The sequence below is a fragment of the Botrytis fragariae genome, assembly GCF_013461495.1.
Source record: "Botrytis fragariae strain BVB16 chromosome Unknown tig00000797, whole genome shotgun sequence".
NCBI lineage: Eukaryota > Fungi > Ascomycota > Leotiomycetes > Helotiales > Sclerotiniaceae > Botrytis > Botrytis fragariae.
In genome coordinates this window covers 928,971-942,503 of record NW_023501013.1, presented here as the reverse complement: position 1 = coordinate 942,503, position 13,533 = coordinate 928,971, and the positions used below count along the sequence as shown (strand labels likewise).

Here is a 13,533-nt window from a genome sequence, read left to right as displayed (position 1 = left end):
GAAAAGAAAAGAAAAGAAAAGAAAAAAGAAACGCCAAAACTCAAATAATCTCGTAAAGAATTCAATTCGTTCGAGACACCACTAAAATCGGAATGGTCATGTCGAGGAAAATACCAAGTCTGAAGAATTTGCTGCAGAGTGCAGGCTGTATTTAGGCAGAGTGAGATTCCGATGATGATTGCTCTCATTCGAATATGGCAGCAAAAAGAAATAAGAAAGAGTTGGCGTAATTAAACTTAAAAAGTGAGATCGGAGAGGTGATTCCTTCGAAGAGACTTGTCAAGTAAATTCAAAATAGTAAAATTATAAAAGCACTTGATGTGTAGTATCGATCTGGCGATTAGACTCTACTTCCGTTCATTGAATGATGGAAACTCGACAGGAGTTCATCGAGCTCTTCGACAAAAGCTTTGAATCCCCCGGCTGGAAAGAAATTACTCATATCTCTCTGCCAGTCGCGGTCCATCGTAGTGTGATCATTTGCCTCCATATCTGTATCCCAAAGATCGTGAAAAACTGTGACTCCGGCACAGATATCTGGCTCTGCTACAGTGCTCAAACCATTCCAGTTTCTGTTGATGGTGAATTCAAGGCAGTAACCACCCTTTTGAGTCTTGAACCTATAGATGCTCTGAAGTGTAACCTTCTCGACACGTAGACCAGCCTGAACACGGGGGGTAATTCTAGGATATGCGAATCCATACTTATCTTTACGCTCCTCCATTCTTCGAGTGTTCAAACCCGTGCGAACATATGGTTGCAAGCAACTTTGAACCAAGTCTTGAAATGAGCTGTCGACTACGGTGCCGGCTGACTCACTAATGATTTCAATAGTCCAATCAACTTGTCTATGGGTGTCTCTGTTAGTAGGTGATCAAGAAGTCAAGGATCATCAACTTACTCAATGTCAACAGTCACAATCTCCACGCACTTGTTGCGACGTTCTTCCTCAACAACTTTGACTACGCCACATTGGTATCCGCCATAGACCGTGTCAATGTCTGCCTCAATCTGGAACATCTGGCCTGATGAATTTTGTACGATGAGGATCGCAACGAATTTTGGTTTCACGTCCTGCAAGTCGTAGTCTGTGCTACTCCAAACCATGAACTTGTTAAGTTTTGACTTCACATCAGCCATCATGTGAATGACAGCTCGAGGATCAACACTAAGTAAATACATGTCAGCTCGTGAATAAACTTCTGGTACACCATAAACTTACGCTTTTTCGAATACGCCCCTAGTTCCTTTACGACTCATCATCTTTGCAAAAGCATCCCAATCTTGCTTGCCATCAGTCAGGACTGTTTGCCAGCGTGTAAGATGTAGCTCTCCAAAGTGTACTCGCATCTGCATACGGTCTTTGATACGAGTAAGCTCGTTAAGATACTTGCCCAACACCTTACGAAACTGCTCGACGGTGGCTTCTACTTTTAACGAGCGACGGGGGCTCTGTTTCTTCAACTCTTCATTGGAAGACGTCTTGGAAAACTTGATACCAGAGACATGCTTTTGGCCTTCAAAGCTGGTAGATGATTCGAGGAGAGTAGACTCGGTAGAAAATCGTGGCGGTACAACAATGAAAACAGTATCTTCCATATTTGCTCTAACATGAGCACTATCAGCAGCTTGTCGAATACCTTTTATTACTTCAATGATGGTGGTTTGACTGGATGGTGACGAAGCAGAGATTACTAGCCAGCGACGGACATGATTCCACTGGATAAAAACTTTCCAACTGGTCTTTAGATGGTCGAGGTCCTTCAGTTGTTCGCCAAATAAATGCTCTGGGTTTACCCCACGCACTGGCCATTGATAGAATCCCTATAGTAAATCAGTATCTACAACCAACTGAAGCAATAGATAGAAGGGGCTTACGATGGCTGAGAAAACCTCTCCGTCAGCAGGTTTCTTCAAGAAACGTGCTGTGTTGGTGCGCGAGCTACGGTCATGCTCAAGTTGCAATTTCTTGGCTTCAGTCATGAGACCAGCTGGGACGGCCCAACCAGTGCTTGAATTGAGACCTGGCTCTCGGTCTTTTTTAACCGGACGGCGAGGTAGTTCCTGGTCGGCACGATGGTTATCTGAAGGTACATGGCCAGCAGAGCCAGTACCACCGCGAGAATGACCTCCCCGAGGAGCATTCTCGACCAATCGTCCTAATAGTTGTTAGTATTCTTCATGGAAATATACTTGTCGATTGTGTGACTTACCGTTACCACGTCCCGTGGGTACGGAATGGTGCCCGCCACGGCCAGCATTGCCCCTCGAATTACCTCGAGTGACTCCGCCACCGCGGTGGCTGCCATTTCGGCCGCTAGCACGACCAATTGTTCCACGCCCGCGTCCACGAACATTGAAGTCGGTCCCACGACCACGTCCACGGGTAGCATTGTTAATGCTACGACCGCGACCACCTCCACTGGTGTCGGCTCCTCTGATTACCGAAGTCGATCTAGAGAATTCCTGTCGGATAACAGGAGGTCTAACTCCGACAATATTTGCCGGGGTAGGTACTTCTTCGGCGTCGCCCGCCTCCGATTCTGCACACCAGGCGGCGGCATTGTGGGTTTCATAACTAGGAAACATTAGCTGTCTACTCGATTGGAATAACACGATGAGAAAAAAACTATGCATACGTCGCGAGCTTGTTCGAAGACATCTTGTCGATCTGTATTCGATACTTCTTTCTTTGAGAAGAACAAATACGGCGACGAGGAGTTGTAAGAAGTGACACACGATCTAGCACACTTGAAAATTGTAAGAAGATCGGACTGGTTGTGAAATGTAAGATTAATCCAATTCAAAACAGAAAGAGGGGATTGAACTGCGTGAAGGAAAGAATTGAAGGTTAGATCGAAAGGTTGAGGTAATTTGAAGAATAGTTTGATAAGAACAGCAGTAATATCAAGATGGAATCAATTTCTCGATTGCAGAAGGAATTTAAGAATCAGAAATTGTGGTTATTGTTGTTGTCAGAAAGAAATTGAAGAAGAAAGTGGAAAGTGGAAAGTGGGAAATGGGAAAGTGGGAAATGGGAAATGGGAAATGGGAAATGAATTGAAGGTGGCGAGATTTTAGGTTGACAATAATATCCCATGGTAACCAAAGAGGAAGGAAGAAGGTCAAGCTCTTTCCAAATTTCAATGCAGAAAATTAGGCGAGTGAAGAACAAAATGATGGGAACTTCCTACTGCCTCAAATTCACCGTGAATATCTAATGTTAAAGCGGTGAAGAGCCAGAGAGGAAAGAAGAAGAAAAGTGATTCGAATTGCCATTTGTAGGTATTAATTCTGATCTTCGAATATATGACGAGACTTCAAGTAATAACATTCGTTTCAAGTTCCAAGGTGAAATGTAAATATTAAGAAGTGAAAAAGGTTGTCTATTTCTCTTACCTCAACAGTCCAATTTTCAATGGCTAAACTTCCCAATTGACCTCTACAGCGGGGGAAAACCCGGCGAGAATCCAAAAGGAAAGAGACCTATTGTACCATCAGTGAATTGTTATTGAGATGTTGGTTACTTCTCCAAGATTACGCAAGTAACAGAAATATTGCATCAACGATGTGAGTATTCTTGACTTTTGGCTTGCGTACTTCAACATGAGAACATCGATAACTATATGAAAAGGAAGTGTTTTCAGATGAGGGTCGCTCTTGAAAAGCTGTCTCGTATGAAGATCTACCGATCGAACAAACGCACATAAAGTGCTATGTGACTCCAATGCACATGCATCTATCCGCGCATAAGCACAAACGCTTAGCGTGAATCACTGAGGCCACATGCATGAAAGAGAAGTCCTGAGACATCTGGCAAAGGGTATCTTCTTTAAACCAATCATTGTGTTTGACTTTGGTCCAAGTCCACACATACGAATTCAATTTGTATACTTTGACTTCAAGCATGCATATGCAGTCCACAAGATATGAAAGTTTGATGATTGACGGTATGTTTGTTACCTGCCAGGTAGTCTGGCTTGGTAAATTGAGTACAGAGATGCATGTTTGCTGATCTCTTTGTGCAATGTTCGAATGTGACCGAAAGGAATTGTGCAAGAACCTACAACAAAAGTATTTGCTCTCTTACCTATATCTCTCGTTAGTCGATGGGTTTCATGTAGGATACCCAGATATTGTTGCTATGAATCCCAGGATTGAAAAGGTTGAGGACTTACTTAGCAATTGTCGGGAGAGAAAGTTCTCCTCCGTGGCTTGTCACAGCCAAAAGAAACCAGAGTCCAGGAGGACATCTTTCTTTGGAAAAGAAAAGTCATTGTAAGCGGTCATATAAAGAAGAATCTTTGAATGATGGGACATATTTTTGAGGCCTCAAATGTTGATACATTATTATACAATGTGGAAAAGATGCGTTCAAAAATAGCAAAATAGTAAGGATTGTGGGAAGCAGGTTCTTCGAAACGAATGTAAACTCAAGAGGAAATTGTTGTTAGCTTAGCGTCGGAGGAACACGGGAGATCGGCCGCATCTGAGCTAGAGGTTGATTCCTGGTTACATGTGATATGGACCATTCATATTGTTTGTCGCCCTTGAGATGACTCTCTCTGCCTCTGTTCTCGAGATGAGAAAGAAAAGATCAAGAACTTCAAGGTCTTTGAGTTACACGTTTAGTAGGTATGCATTGGGCATTCCGCAGTAGTTCTTACATATATGAATTATCAGTTCACAGATATCAAAAAGGCACACGTGTTGGTAGCGAGGCCGATGTGCTGGAAGATGACATTCATTTCCTACCTAGTCAGGACTTTGATGGAATACTTACGTCGCCCACCAATCGCTGGTCTGTCTGTTGTGTCGTTATTTCTCAAGAACTGATGATGTTGGACTTGATGAGATGTGACCCCTGAAAAGCCATCAATCAATACCGTAGGGATGTAGTAAGCTTTCCCCGCACTCCACTAATTTCAGGTACAAGGTTAAATAAAACATGGAATGAAATGTTCAAGCTTTACATTACATTACCTAAACTCAAAAAGGTCAATCAACAACACATGCCATATTTTTGCTAATCCGATGAAGGATACCAATATTTAAGATGTCGCCAACTCCAATACTACCTCTGCCGAAAGCAATCCTTCCTCCTTCAAAGGCAATTTTACCTACAGATGCAAAAACACGATTAAAGAAAGCCGAGAATGCTAGAAAACGTTTGGTAGCTGGTCGCACGGTGAGGGAGGATTCGGATGAAGACGAGGACTCGGACGAAGAGGCTGAATGGCAATGGATATACGACGACGAGAATTCCGAAGAAACTGCTTCGCCCTCGCAGAACAATGCTAAAGGAGGCGAAAGTTCATCAGCTAAGAGAACGCGTCGACTCTCGAAAGGTACAGGAGCTAGGAGGATTGTCGGTGCCAGGGCTGGAAAGACGGTCTGCAGGATTGCAGATTGTGTTTTAATAAATAATGATACTTCGAATACAAATTGGGTTGGAATTATCTCAGGATTTGAAGAAGATGAGGGCTATGACGAGAATGCCGAATCATACCATGATATAATGAAAGCCAATATCTGGTGGTTCTGTAGCCCAAATGATATTCACAATAAATCGAAGAAGCGATCTGATTTTCTAGAAGTAAGTAGATCCAGTGCTTGCATCTTGCTTCTTGCGGCTAACAACTATAGAATGAGCTCTACATATCTTCTGATCTCGATACAATTTCACTGGCGACCATCAATGGCGTAGCTACGATCCTATCCGAAGAAGCATTCAAAGTCAAATTCCCAACAGGGAAAATACCTAGAAATCGAAAAGAAAATGGGAAAACGTTTATATGTCGCCGAGGATTACACAGCAAATCTGTCACATATACAGCTGAATTCGTGTGGGATGATGTATACCATAATACAGAGGAAAGTGTTGAACAATTGATCGAGAAGATCGAAAATAGCGTACCAAGTAATAAGAGAAAGAAGCCTGCCCTTCCTATTCCCAAGAAGAAGAAGAAGAAGCTTGATGATGATGATGACGCAAGCGTGGCATCTGAGCATGATGATGATTATGAAGTAGATGAGGAAATCTTAGCAACACCGAGAAAAAGGCAAAAGACTACCAAAGCTATAACCCCTCGAAAACCACGCACACCCTCCAAGCTACTTACCCCCAGTCACAAACGGTTCGTCATAACAATTGGTCAAAAGCATTCCCAGCTGACAGTATTTGTAGGATTGTCGTTAAGAAGCCTCTAGAATTCACGCCCCTGGGAATGCGTATGCTCTCACCATCAGTTAATGCTTCTCCATTTCAAACAGCTCGATCACGACTTCACGTTTCATCCGTTCCTGATACCCTTCCCTGTCGTGAAGAAGAATTCTCATCGGTATATACACATCTTGCAGCTGCTATTACAGATGGTACTGGCTCATGTATATATATCTCTGGAACTCCGGGAACAGGAAAAACTGCAACGGTACGAGAAGTTGTTGCACAGCTTAATGCATCTGTTTCAGCCGATGAATTAGATCCTTTCATTTTCGTCGAGATCAACGGAATGAAAGTTACAGATCCACATCAATCATATGCATTGTTATGGGAAGCTCTAAAAGGAGACCGTGTGAGTCCAAGTCACGCATTGGATTTATTGGAGAGGGAATTCAGCAAACCATCCCCGAGAAGAGAGCCATGCGTTGTTTTGATGGACGAATTAGACCAACTAGTAACGAAGAACCAAAGCGTCATGTATAATTTTTTCAATTGGCCTGGTCTGAGGCATTCCAAACTGATCGTACTCGCTGTGGCCAATACCATGGATTTACCCGAGCGTACCCTTTCCAACAAAATCTCTTCACGTCTCGGTACGTCGAACTGTCCTTCCATCTTCGTTCAACTGCAGCTGACATTAAATTCTAGGTCTAACCCGTATAACCTTCCCCGGCTATACCCACGAGCAACTCCAAACAATCATAACTTCCCGTCTAACCGACGTTCCCGCCCACCTAATCCACCCCGACGCAATCCAATTCGCTTCTCGCAAAGTCGCCTCCGTATCCGGCGATGCTCGTCGCGCCCTTGATATTTGTCGTCGTGCCGTCGAAATCGCCGAATCGGAATCACTCTCCACTCCGGATACACCTTCTAAAACACCAGGCAAAGAAGAAAAGAGGGGGAAAGGTGTGGTTAGCATAGCGACGGTCAAGAAAGCTATCAATGAAGCGACGACGAGTCCATTACAGCAATATTTGAGGGCATTACCATTGGCGACAAAGATGTTCTTGGCTGCGTTGGTATTGAGATTGAGGAGGGCGGGGACAGGGGAGTGTCTTGTGGGAGAGGTGGTCGATGAGTGTAGGAGGATGGCGAAGCTGGATACAGGGGGCAGTGTAGTGGGGGTTTTGCTCACGGGTACTGGGGCGGCTGGAAGCGTTAATAATGGAGACAGAATCAGAGGCAAACAAGCTGGAAAAGGAGCAAGAGTTCAGGGAATGGGCGAGGCGGCAATGGAATTAATGGAGGCGGGGGTTATAGGAATAGAAGTGAGAAAGGCGGAGAGGATGGGCAAGGTTCGGTTGGGGATTGGAGAAGAAGATGTCAAGGTTGCTTTTAAGGATGATCCGGAGATTAGGGGGTTGGGGTTCGTGGGATAGGGGCAAGGGTAGGAGTAGCGAGAGTTTTGGAAAGGAAAATGTGTTAAGATAGATTGGATTGGGATATGTAGATAGATAGAAAGACGGTTAAATTGATACCCAGCGCTATCACACACAACAAATCAGCATAGCATAGTAATGACAAGAAAGAAGCAATAATCTCAAGATGGAAATTCCCCAAAAATGGGTATCATTCATGTAGCAATGGTATATGTATGCAATAAGTATCTAAACCACTACGCACGCCATTTCATAAAACGCCAAACACGCCCCCAGCTAAACTGCCTAGTCTCATCTAGCTTTCGCCCAAATACCTTTCCGATGCCTTTTTACATTTTCATATTGTACATATGTGTATTTAGAATTTTCGTCGTCCAAGCTCTGGTTTCCATTCGAGGGGGTGGGATTCGGGGGTTGCGAGCTCGTCTTGTTTCCATACTTTTACTATTGGTGAAAGGGGTGGTTAGCATTCATTCCATATGAAAGGGGGTGTAAAGGGTGCTGAGGGTAAGATGTAAGAAGAGAGGAAGGAAAGGAAATAGAGGCACATACTAGTTTTATCCGCCTCTCCCGTGATCAATCTCAACCCCGTCTTATCGAATAAACTCGTGAAAATTCCTGCCTCCGCATCCAAAGAACCCGGTTGGGCGATAGAATCCAGCGCTTGATATCTATGACCCGTTTTCCAATCCCAAAACGCCATCGATCCATTGTCTCCTCCGGAGAACAATACGTTGTCTTCGTTAACGCTGAGTGTATTGATAATAGCATTTTGTCCATCGAAGTTTTGCATAAAGGCTCCCTCGGGACATTTCCATTGTTTGATGCTTCCTGCACTGCCACTTGCAAATGTGAATTCTTTGGGATGGATGGCGAGTGCGCGAACACCTTTTTTGTGGTGGGTAAGGGCTCCCATACTTTTTCCAGCAGCTAAATCCCATAGGCGGACTGTGGAATCAAGGGAGGAAGTGATGACTTGTGGATCGGCTTCTTGGCACTTCAGATCTGATACTGTGCCTTTATGTCCAGATAATACGTGAATGTTACTCCTGGTCCTCATATCCCATACTCGTGCTACACCATCTCTTCCTCCCGTAACCAGTACATCCAGAGTAGGGTGTAAAGCCAAAGTATAAACACCACTCAAATGTCCATGATAATGTCGAATCACTTTGTTGGTTTCCAAATCCCAACACTTAACCATCTTGTCCTCTCCACAACTAAACAAATATGGATGTCGAGGACTAACTGCCAATCCTCTCACAGTCGATATGTGTCCCGTCAATGTAAGTTTCAGTCCTCCAGTCGCCAAATCCCATATCTTAATTGTACGATCTCCAGCTCCAGAAGCAAACCAGCGATTCTCGGGCTCAACAGCCAAAGCACGTACCCATCCCAAATGTCCAGATATCACGCGCATAAGTTTCCATGGAGCATGCCATTCGGGTTTTGCTTGGACGAAATTCTGTTTGCGCACTAAACTGCTAGATGGCAAATTACTCTGCGCAGTAGATATCGAAGGACCGTTCGCGTTAGGTGGTGCATCTTTGCCTCGGATTATAAGACTGGTGCTACTTCCAGCTCCAGAACTCTCAATTCGTGATGGGATTCCTTCGATCATCTTCATGGTATTATTGTCTGCAGCTGAGTCCCCATCTGTAGTTTGTAACTTGGCCTTCTTCCTCCTGTTTCCAGCAGCGGCAGCTTGTTTTGCAGCCAAGGCAGCTGGTAATTCTCGAACATGATCGTATTCGGCGTGGACTCTTCCTACCAATGCTAATTTATCTGCGGTTTCTGTAGATTTTGAATCGGGGATTGATTCTGTATCTGCGAAAAGAGAACGTGTTCGTTTGGCATTTTGTTTTATTAGAGATTTAATTTGATCGTCCGAAGGTAGTGATGCGACTGCGGTTGCCATAATGAATGGAGGTGGTTGATGTTAATAAGTTGCGCGTGTGAGGAGTTGCGATTTGGAAATTTATCGCGATAAAGCTTCAGGAACGTGAGCCACGGACCGTCAAGCCACCGTACTGGCCACCACACTAGCCACTAAGTCGTTTATTGGCTGTCGCTTTGTATTCCAGGCTCCTCCTCCACGCCATCATATGATATCCAAAATAAATTAATACAATATTTCTTCTTTCAATCAATCTTTCATCAAAATCATATTGAATACATTGAAACAAGATGGAAAAGCCTTCAGAAGATAAATACGCCATTCATCAGGCTTGTCGAGATGGTAGAAGTACGATACCCTCTCCTCTCCTCTCACCCTTTGTTACTAATAAGAATCTAGCTGCTATCGTAGAGTCCCTTCTCAATGTAGGAGATCCCCAGACTTTCTACTGTGGAAAACTTGGCTACATGCAAATATGAGTAGTACTCACAAATTGTAGGCCAACCCAAAACTCGCTTTTTTGAAAGATGAGGACGAAAGATTGCCTATTCATTGGGCAGTTTCTTATGGACACTTGGACATTGTCATATTGCTTTCCAATGTGAAGAATTTTGATCCCGATGTACAGGTGTGTATATTCCATATCGTCCCTGTTCAGGCTATGGGCAACGTTGTTGATATAAATTGTAGGATGGATCTGGATGGACACCTCTTATGATCGCTGTCAGCCTTAAAGAAGGTGATGATATTGTGAACTTGTTATTGAAGAAAGAGGCTGAAGTAAATGCCAAGAGTATGTTTCGCCCTTACCGCATTGCGATTCTGTTCAACTGATGCCCATCATTTCTTAGATTTCAGCGACCAAGTATGTCATTCAAACTCTTTTGAACACCTCTACAACCAACCATCTGACTAACATTTAGACCGCTCTCCACTTCGCTACCTCCAAAAACAACCTCCCAGTAGCCAAACTTCTACTATCGCAAACTCCGCCTGCATCCTGTCGAGTTAAGGACAAGCGTGGACAGTATGCAATTCATCGTGCGGCAGCTATTGGATCCACCCCATTAGTTGAGTTATTGTTGAAGAATAAAAGTCCATTAAATTCTACGGATGTCGCAGGACAAACACCACTTCACCATGCTGTTGCTGAAGGTCACGGTACGTTGATTTTGTTCACTTGCCTTCATATATCAGATTGAGAGATATCCCCGATTGGTTTTGATGATTTTGCTACGAATCTTTCAGCTTACTAAAACATACACACAGGTGACACTGCAGTGGCTCTTTTGAAGGCCGGTGCGGAAACAGACAAGAAGGATGTAGATGGTTGTCTTGCGTTGGACCTTGCCCCTGACAGTCAGGTTAGTGATCATTATTCCCTCATATTATGCCGTACCAAGCTCAAGACGTTTAGGTCAAGAAATATATAGTTCAATGGGCCGAGATGGAGGGCATCGATTTATAGCATGCCGCTGGCAGGAAATGAGTATGATTGATAAAAACAATGAAACCCAATTGCATCTCGTCCCCTTCTCACCTAACCTCTATAGATATTTTAGATCCGAATTCCAGATTTAGAGCCTTGGTCAAGCAGTGCCGGGGTTGAATTTGGCGTTGAACATTGGCATTTCCTTGAAATAAATGTTCGTCTAGTCTAATTCATCGCAGCATGTACTTCTGCAATTCATGTGCCATTTCCTCATTTGCAAGCAAGTCGAACGTTTTCACGACTCACTTCCTTGAGCGTACCTCTCAAATGAAGTAGACAGAAGACTGTAGGGCAAATCAAAAGTCTACGTGGCAATGGCAATGTAGTATTACTTGGTTCTTTCTTCTCAACTCAAGTAAAACGTCCTCATCTATGCTGCCTCTCTGTTTATACACATTGGCCAACTTCATATGTACCCAACAGCTGAGTGAGGATGAATCACACCGACGAAGGAATGACAGCTCGGAACCGATAGACTGTGCCCCACTCTTGCAGATCAAGCTTTTAAGTCCCCTATTAATCCGCTCACTCATTGGTTGCATATCGCCACTGTATCCCTGACTGATCAGATTGATAAGATAAAAATTAGTTTGGGAATCGCGTCGTCGTAAGCTGCGTATGCGTACCCGCAACTTTATTTTTATTACTTATTATTGCTTGTTATTGATTGTCTTGGCCCTTGAAATGATAAGTACTTGAGTGTTGTCCGTCCTCCTCTGGTTCTGAATTTATTCTTCATTTTGGTCATTGTTCTTCCTGACTTGAAGGATAGTAGCCGATATGAAATCGAGAATGCTTTCACCGTCTCTAGTTCTTGCTCCGCTATTGCCCCTATTGGTTAGCGCTAGTGCAGTACCTGATCAATCACCACTGTTACTTCAAACATCCAATGGTCCTAGTATAGAACATGCCCGCGCAAATGCACCTGAGATTTTTAACACAATTCATTCGTCAATGCGACAATGGGGATCTTCTCTAAAACATAATGGAATGTCCTTTTTCCCAGCAACAGTACCAGAAGGGACTCTCTTCTACCATGGAACCCACACACCCGAGCAGGTTGAGGGGATGGAATGGTTAGCTTTCGAAATCGAGCATGCGGAAGTATTTGCACGTCCAAGAAGAGGTCGTGGTCCTGGAGGTCCTGGAGGTCCTGGAAATCATGGTCCAGGTAAAGGGAAAGGTCCTGGTGGGAAACCTCCTGGGGGACCGGGAAGAGGTCCTCCTCCGCATGCACTAATGGACAGTCATCCCAGACCCAAATCCAAGCATGAGGATGATGTCCATGACTCAGAAGACAAAGAAGAAGATAGCCATGGCTATCTCCACACCTACCGTACCTCCAAGCCCCTCACTAAACTCATCTACATCGACGGAATGTCCGCCGGAAAAACCAGCATGGGAACCCTTGATTCTACAGATTACATTATTCGCAATCTTTCTGCCACATCAACAGAGCCAAACAATGATTGGATCCGTGCAGCTGATCTTTGTAAGATTGGCGAGGAATATGGCATCGAAGGGTTTCTTCGCATGGAAGCTGGATTTGAAATTATTCTCTGTAGTTTCAAAGATGGGCTTGAGTTTATAGGTGCCTCTCAGAGAGACGACAAATCTGGTGGGTTTGGGAATGGAGAAGATGATGTGGGACATTTTGAATATGTGAGGGCCCTGGAGTATAGGTATCAGGGTATCATGGGGGGAAGAGTAGAAGTCGATTATTCTTCTATGATTTCTGCCTTCTTTTATCCTCTCAACATTACTAACCCCGATCCTTCTCGTTCTGAACTTCCTAGATTAGTCGAACCTTCCGAATCAGGTGATTTGAAGAGAATCCGCTCTGATGTTCTAGATTTGTTCAAATCTGGAGAATACGAGAAGAGAGAAACGATCAACTGGCAAAATGTCGTGGATATGATTGTTACGAGGTATTCTGATCGTCTCAAGTTTATGGTTCAAAATGAGACGTCAGAAGCGGCGTTGTTATCGGAAATCAAAGTGCTGTTGGATGCGCATACAGATTATAAGAAGATTGATATTCCTTCCTCAATTGAGAAATGCGCGAATCACTATCTAAGGCCGGTGACACCGAAAACTGAGGCAGATCATTTCATTCATGCTGCTATTCTCAAGGTGTCTGGTGATATTTGCAGTACTTTGTTTAAAGTCAGAGAGTTAATAGGCAGTGATGGAAAGGGTGCCAAAGAGGAGGAAGGAAAACAATTGATCAGAGAATTGATCAATGAATTAGATTGGACTACTTGGCTGGAATGTGGAAAGTGTGGTTATGATGAGGTATGTTTCGTGGCAATCTGGCCCTGGGGAGGTTTGGAAGATCACGTTTCTCCTGGGTGTATTAAGAGGGGTGATATGGGTGATAGAAGGGGATACTGGGATTGGGGACATTAGCGTCGGGGGTAATTTTGGAGAAGGCTAGATAGTCGTAGAATTTTGATTATTTGACTGAAGAGAGTGGATATATGGGCAGATTTGTATTATAGTGACAAGATTCGGGATGTATACACAATTGAACTGGTAT

At 43.9% G+C, this 13,533-nt stretch overlaps 4 protein-coding genes across 4 annotated transcripts; 2 read left to right on the top strand and 2 right to left on the bottom strand.

The window, feature by feature from the left end:
• Positions 1 to 340: 340 nt before the first annotated feature.
• Bfra_010665 (uncharacterized protein) lies at positions 341 to 2,662 on the bottom strand (the record flags this gene model as incomplete). Its single annotated transcript, XM_037341002.1, has 6 exons — positions 341 to 848; positions 902 to 1,168; positions 1,223 to 1,824; positions 1,879 to 2,159; positions 2,214 to 2,578; positions 2,640 to 2,662. The coding sequence occupies 6 exons, from the start codon at positions 2,660 to 2,662 to the stop codon at positions 341 to 343; spliced, it is 2,046 nt and encodes a 681-aa protein (XP_037186645.1).
• A 2,394-nt stretch (positions 2,663 to 5,056) lies between these two features.
• Bfra_010664 (putative origin recognition complex subunit 1 protein) lies at positions 5,057 to 7,605 on the top strand (the record flags this gene model as incomplete). The annotated part of the gene is made up of 4 exons (XM_037341001.1): positions 5,057 to 5,596; positions 5,647 to 6,137; positions 6,188 to 6,816; positions 6,872 to 7,605. The coding sequence occupies 4 exons, from the start codon at positions 5,057 to 5,059 to the stop codon at positions 7,603 to 7,605; spliced, it is 2,394 nt and encodes a 797-aa protein (XP_037186644.1).
• A 358-nt stretch (positions 7,606 to 7,963) lies between these two features.
• On the bottom strand, positions 7,964 to 9,523 carry Bfra_010663 (putative pre-mrna splicing factor prp46 protein; the record flags this gene model as incomplete). Its single annotated transcript, XM_037341000.1, has 2 exons — positions 7,964 to 8,049; positions 8,158 to 9,523. 2 exons carry the CDS (start codon positions 9,521 to 9,523, stop codon positions 7,964 to 7,966), a joined length of 1,452 nt encoding a protein of 483 aa, XP_037186643.1.
• A 269-nt stretch (positions 9,524 to 9,792) lies between these two features.
• Positions 9,793 to 13,403, top strand: Bfra_010662 (uncharacterized protein; the record flags this gene model as incomplete). The annotated part of the gene is made up of 8 exons (XM_037340999.1): positions 9,793 to 9,850; positions 9,902 to 9,927; positions 10,002 to 10,130; positions 10,193 to 10,282; positions 10,426 to 10,663; positions 10,772 to 10,866; positions 11,456 to 11,582; positions 11,806 to 13,403. The coding sequence occupies 8 exons, from the start codon at positions 9,793 to 9,795 to the stop codon at positions 13,401 to 13,403; spliced, it is 2,361 nt and encodes a 786-aa protein (XP_037186642.1).
• Positions 13,404 to 13,533: the final 130 nt, after the last annotated feature.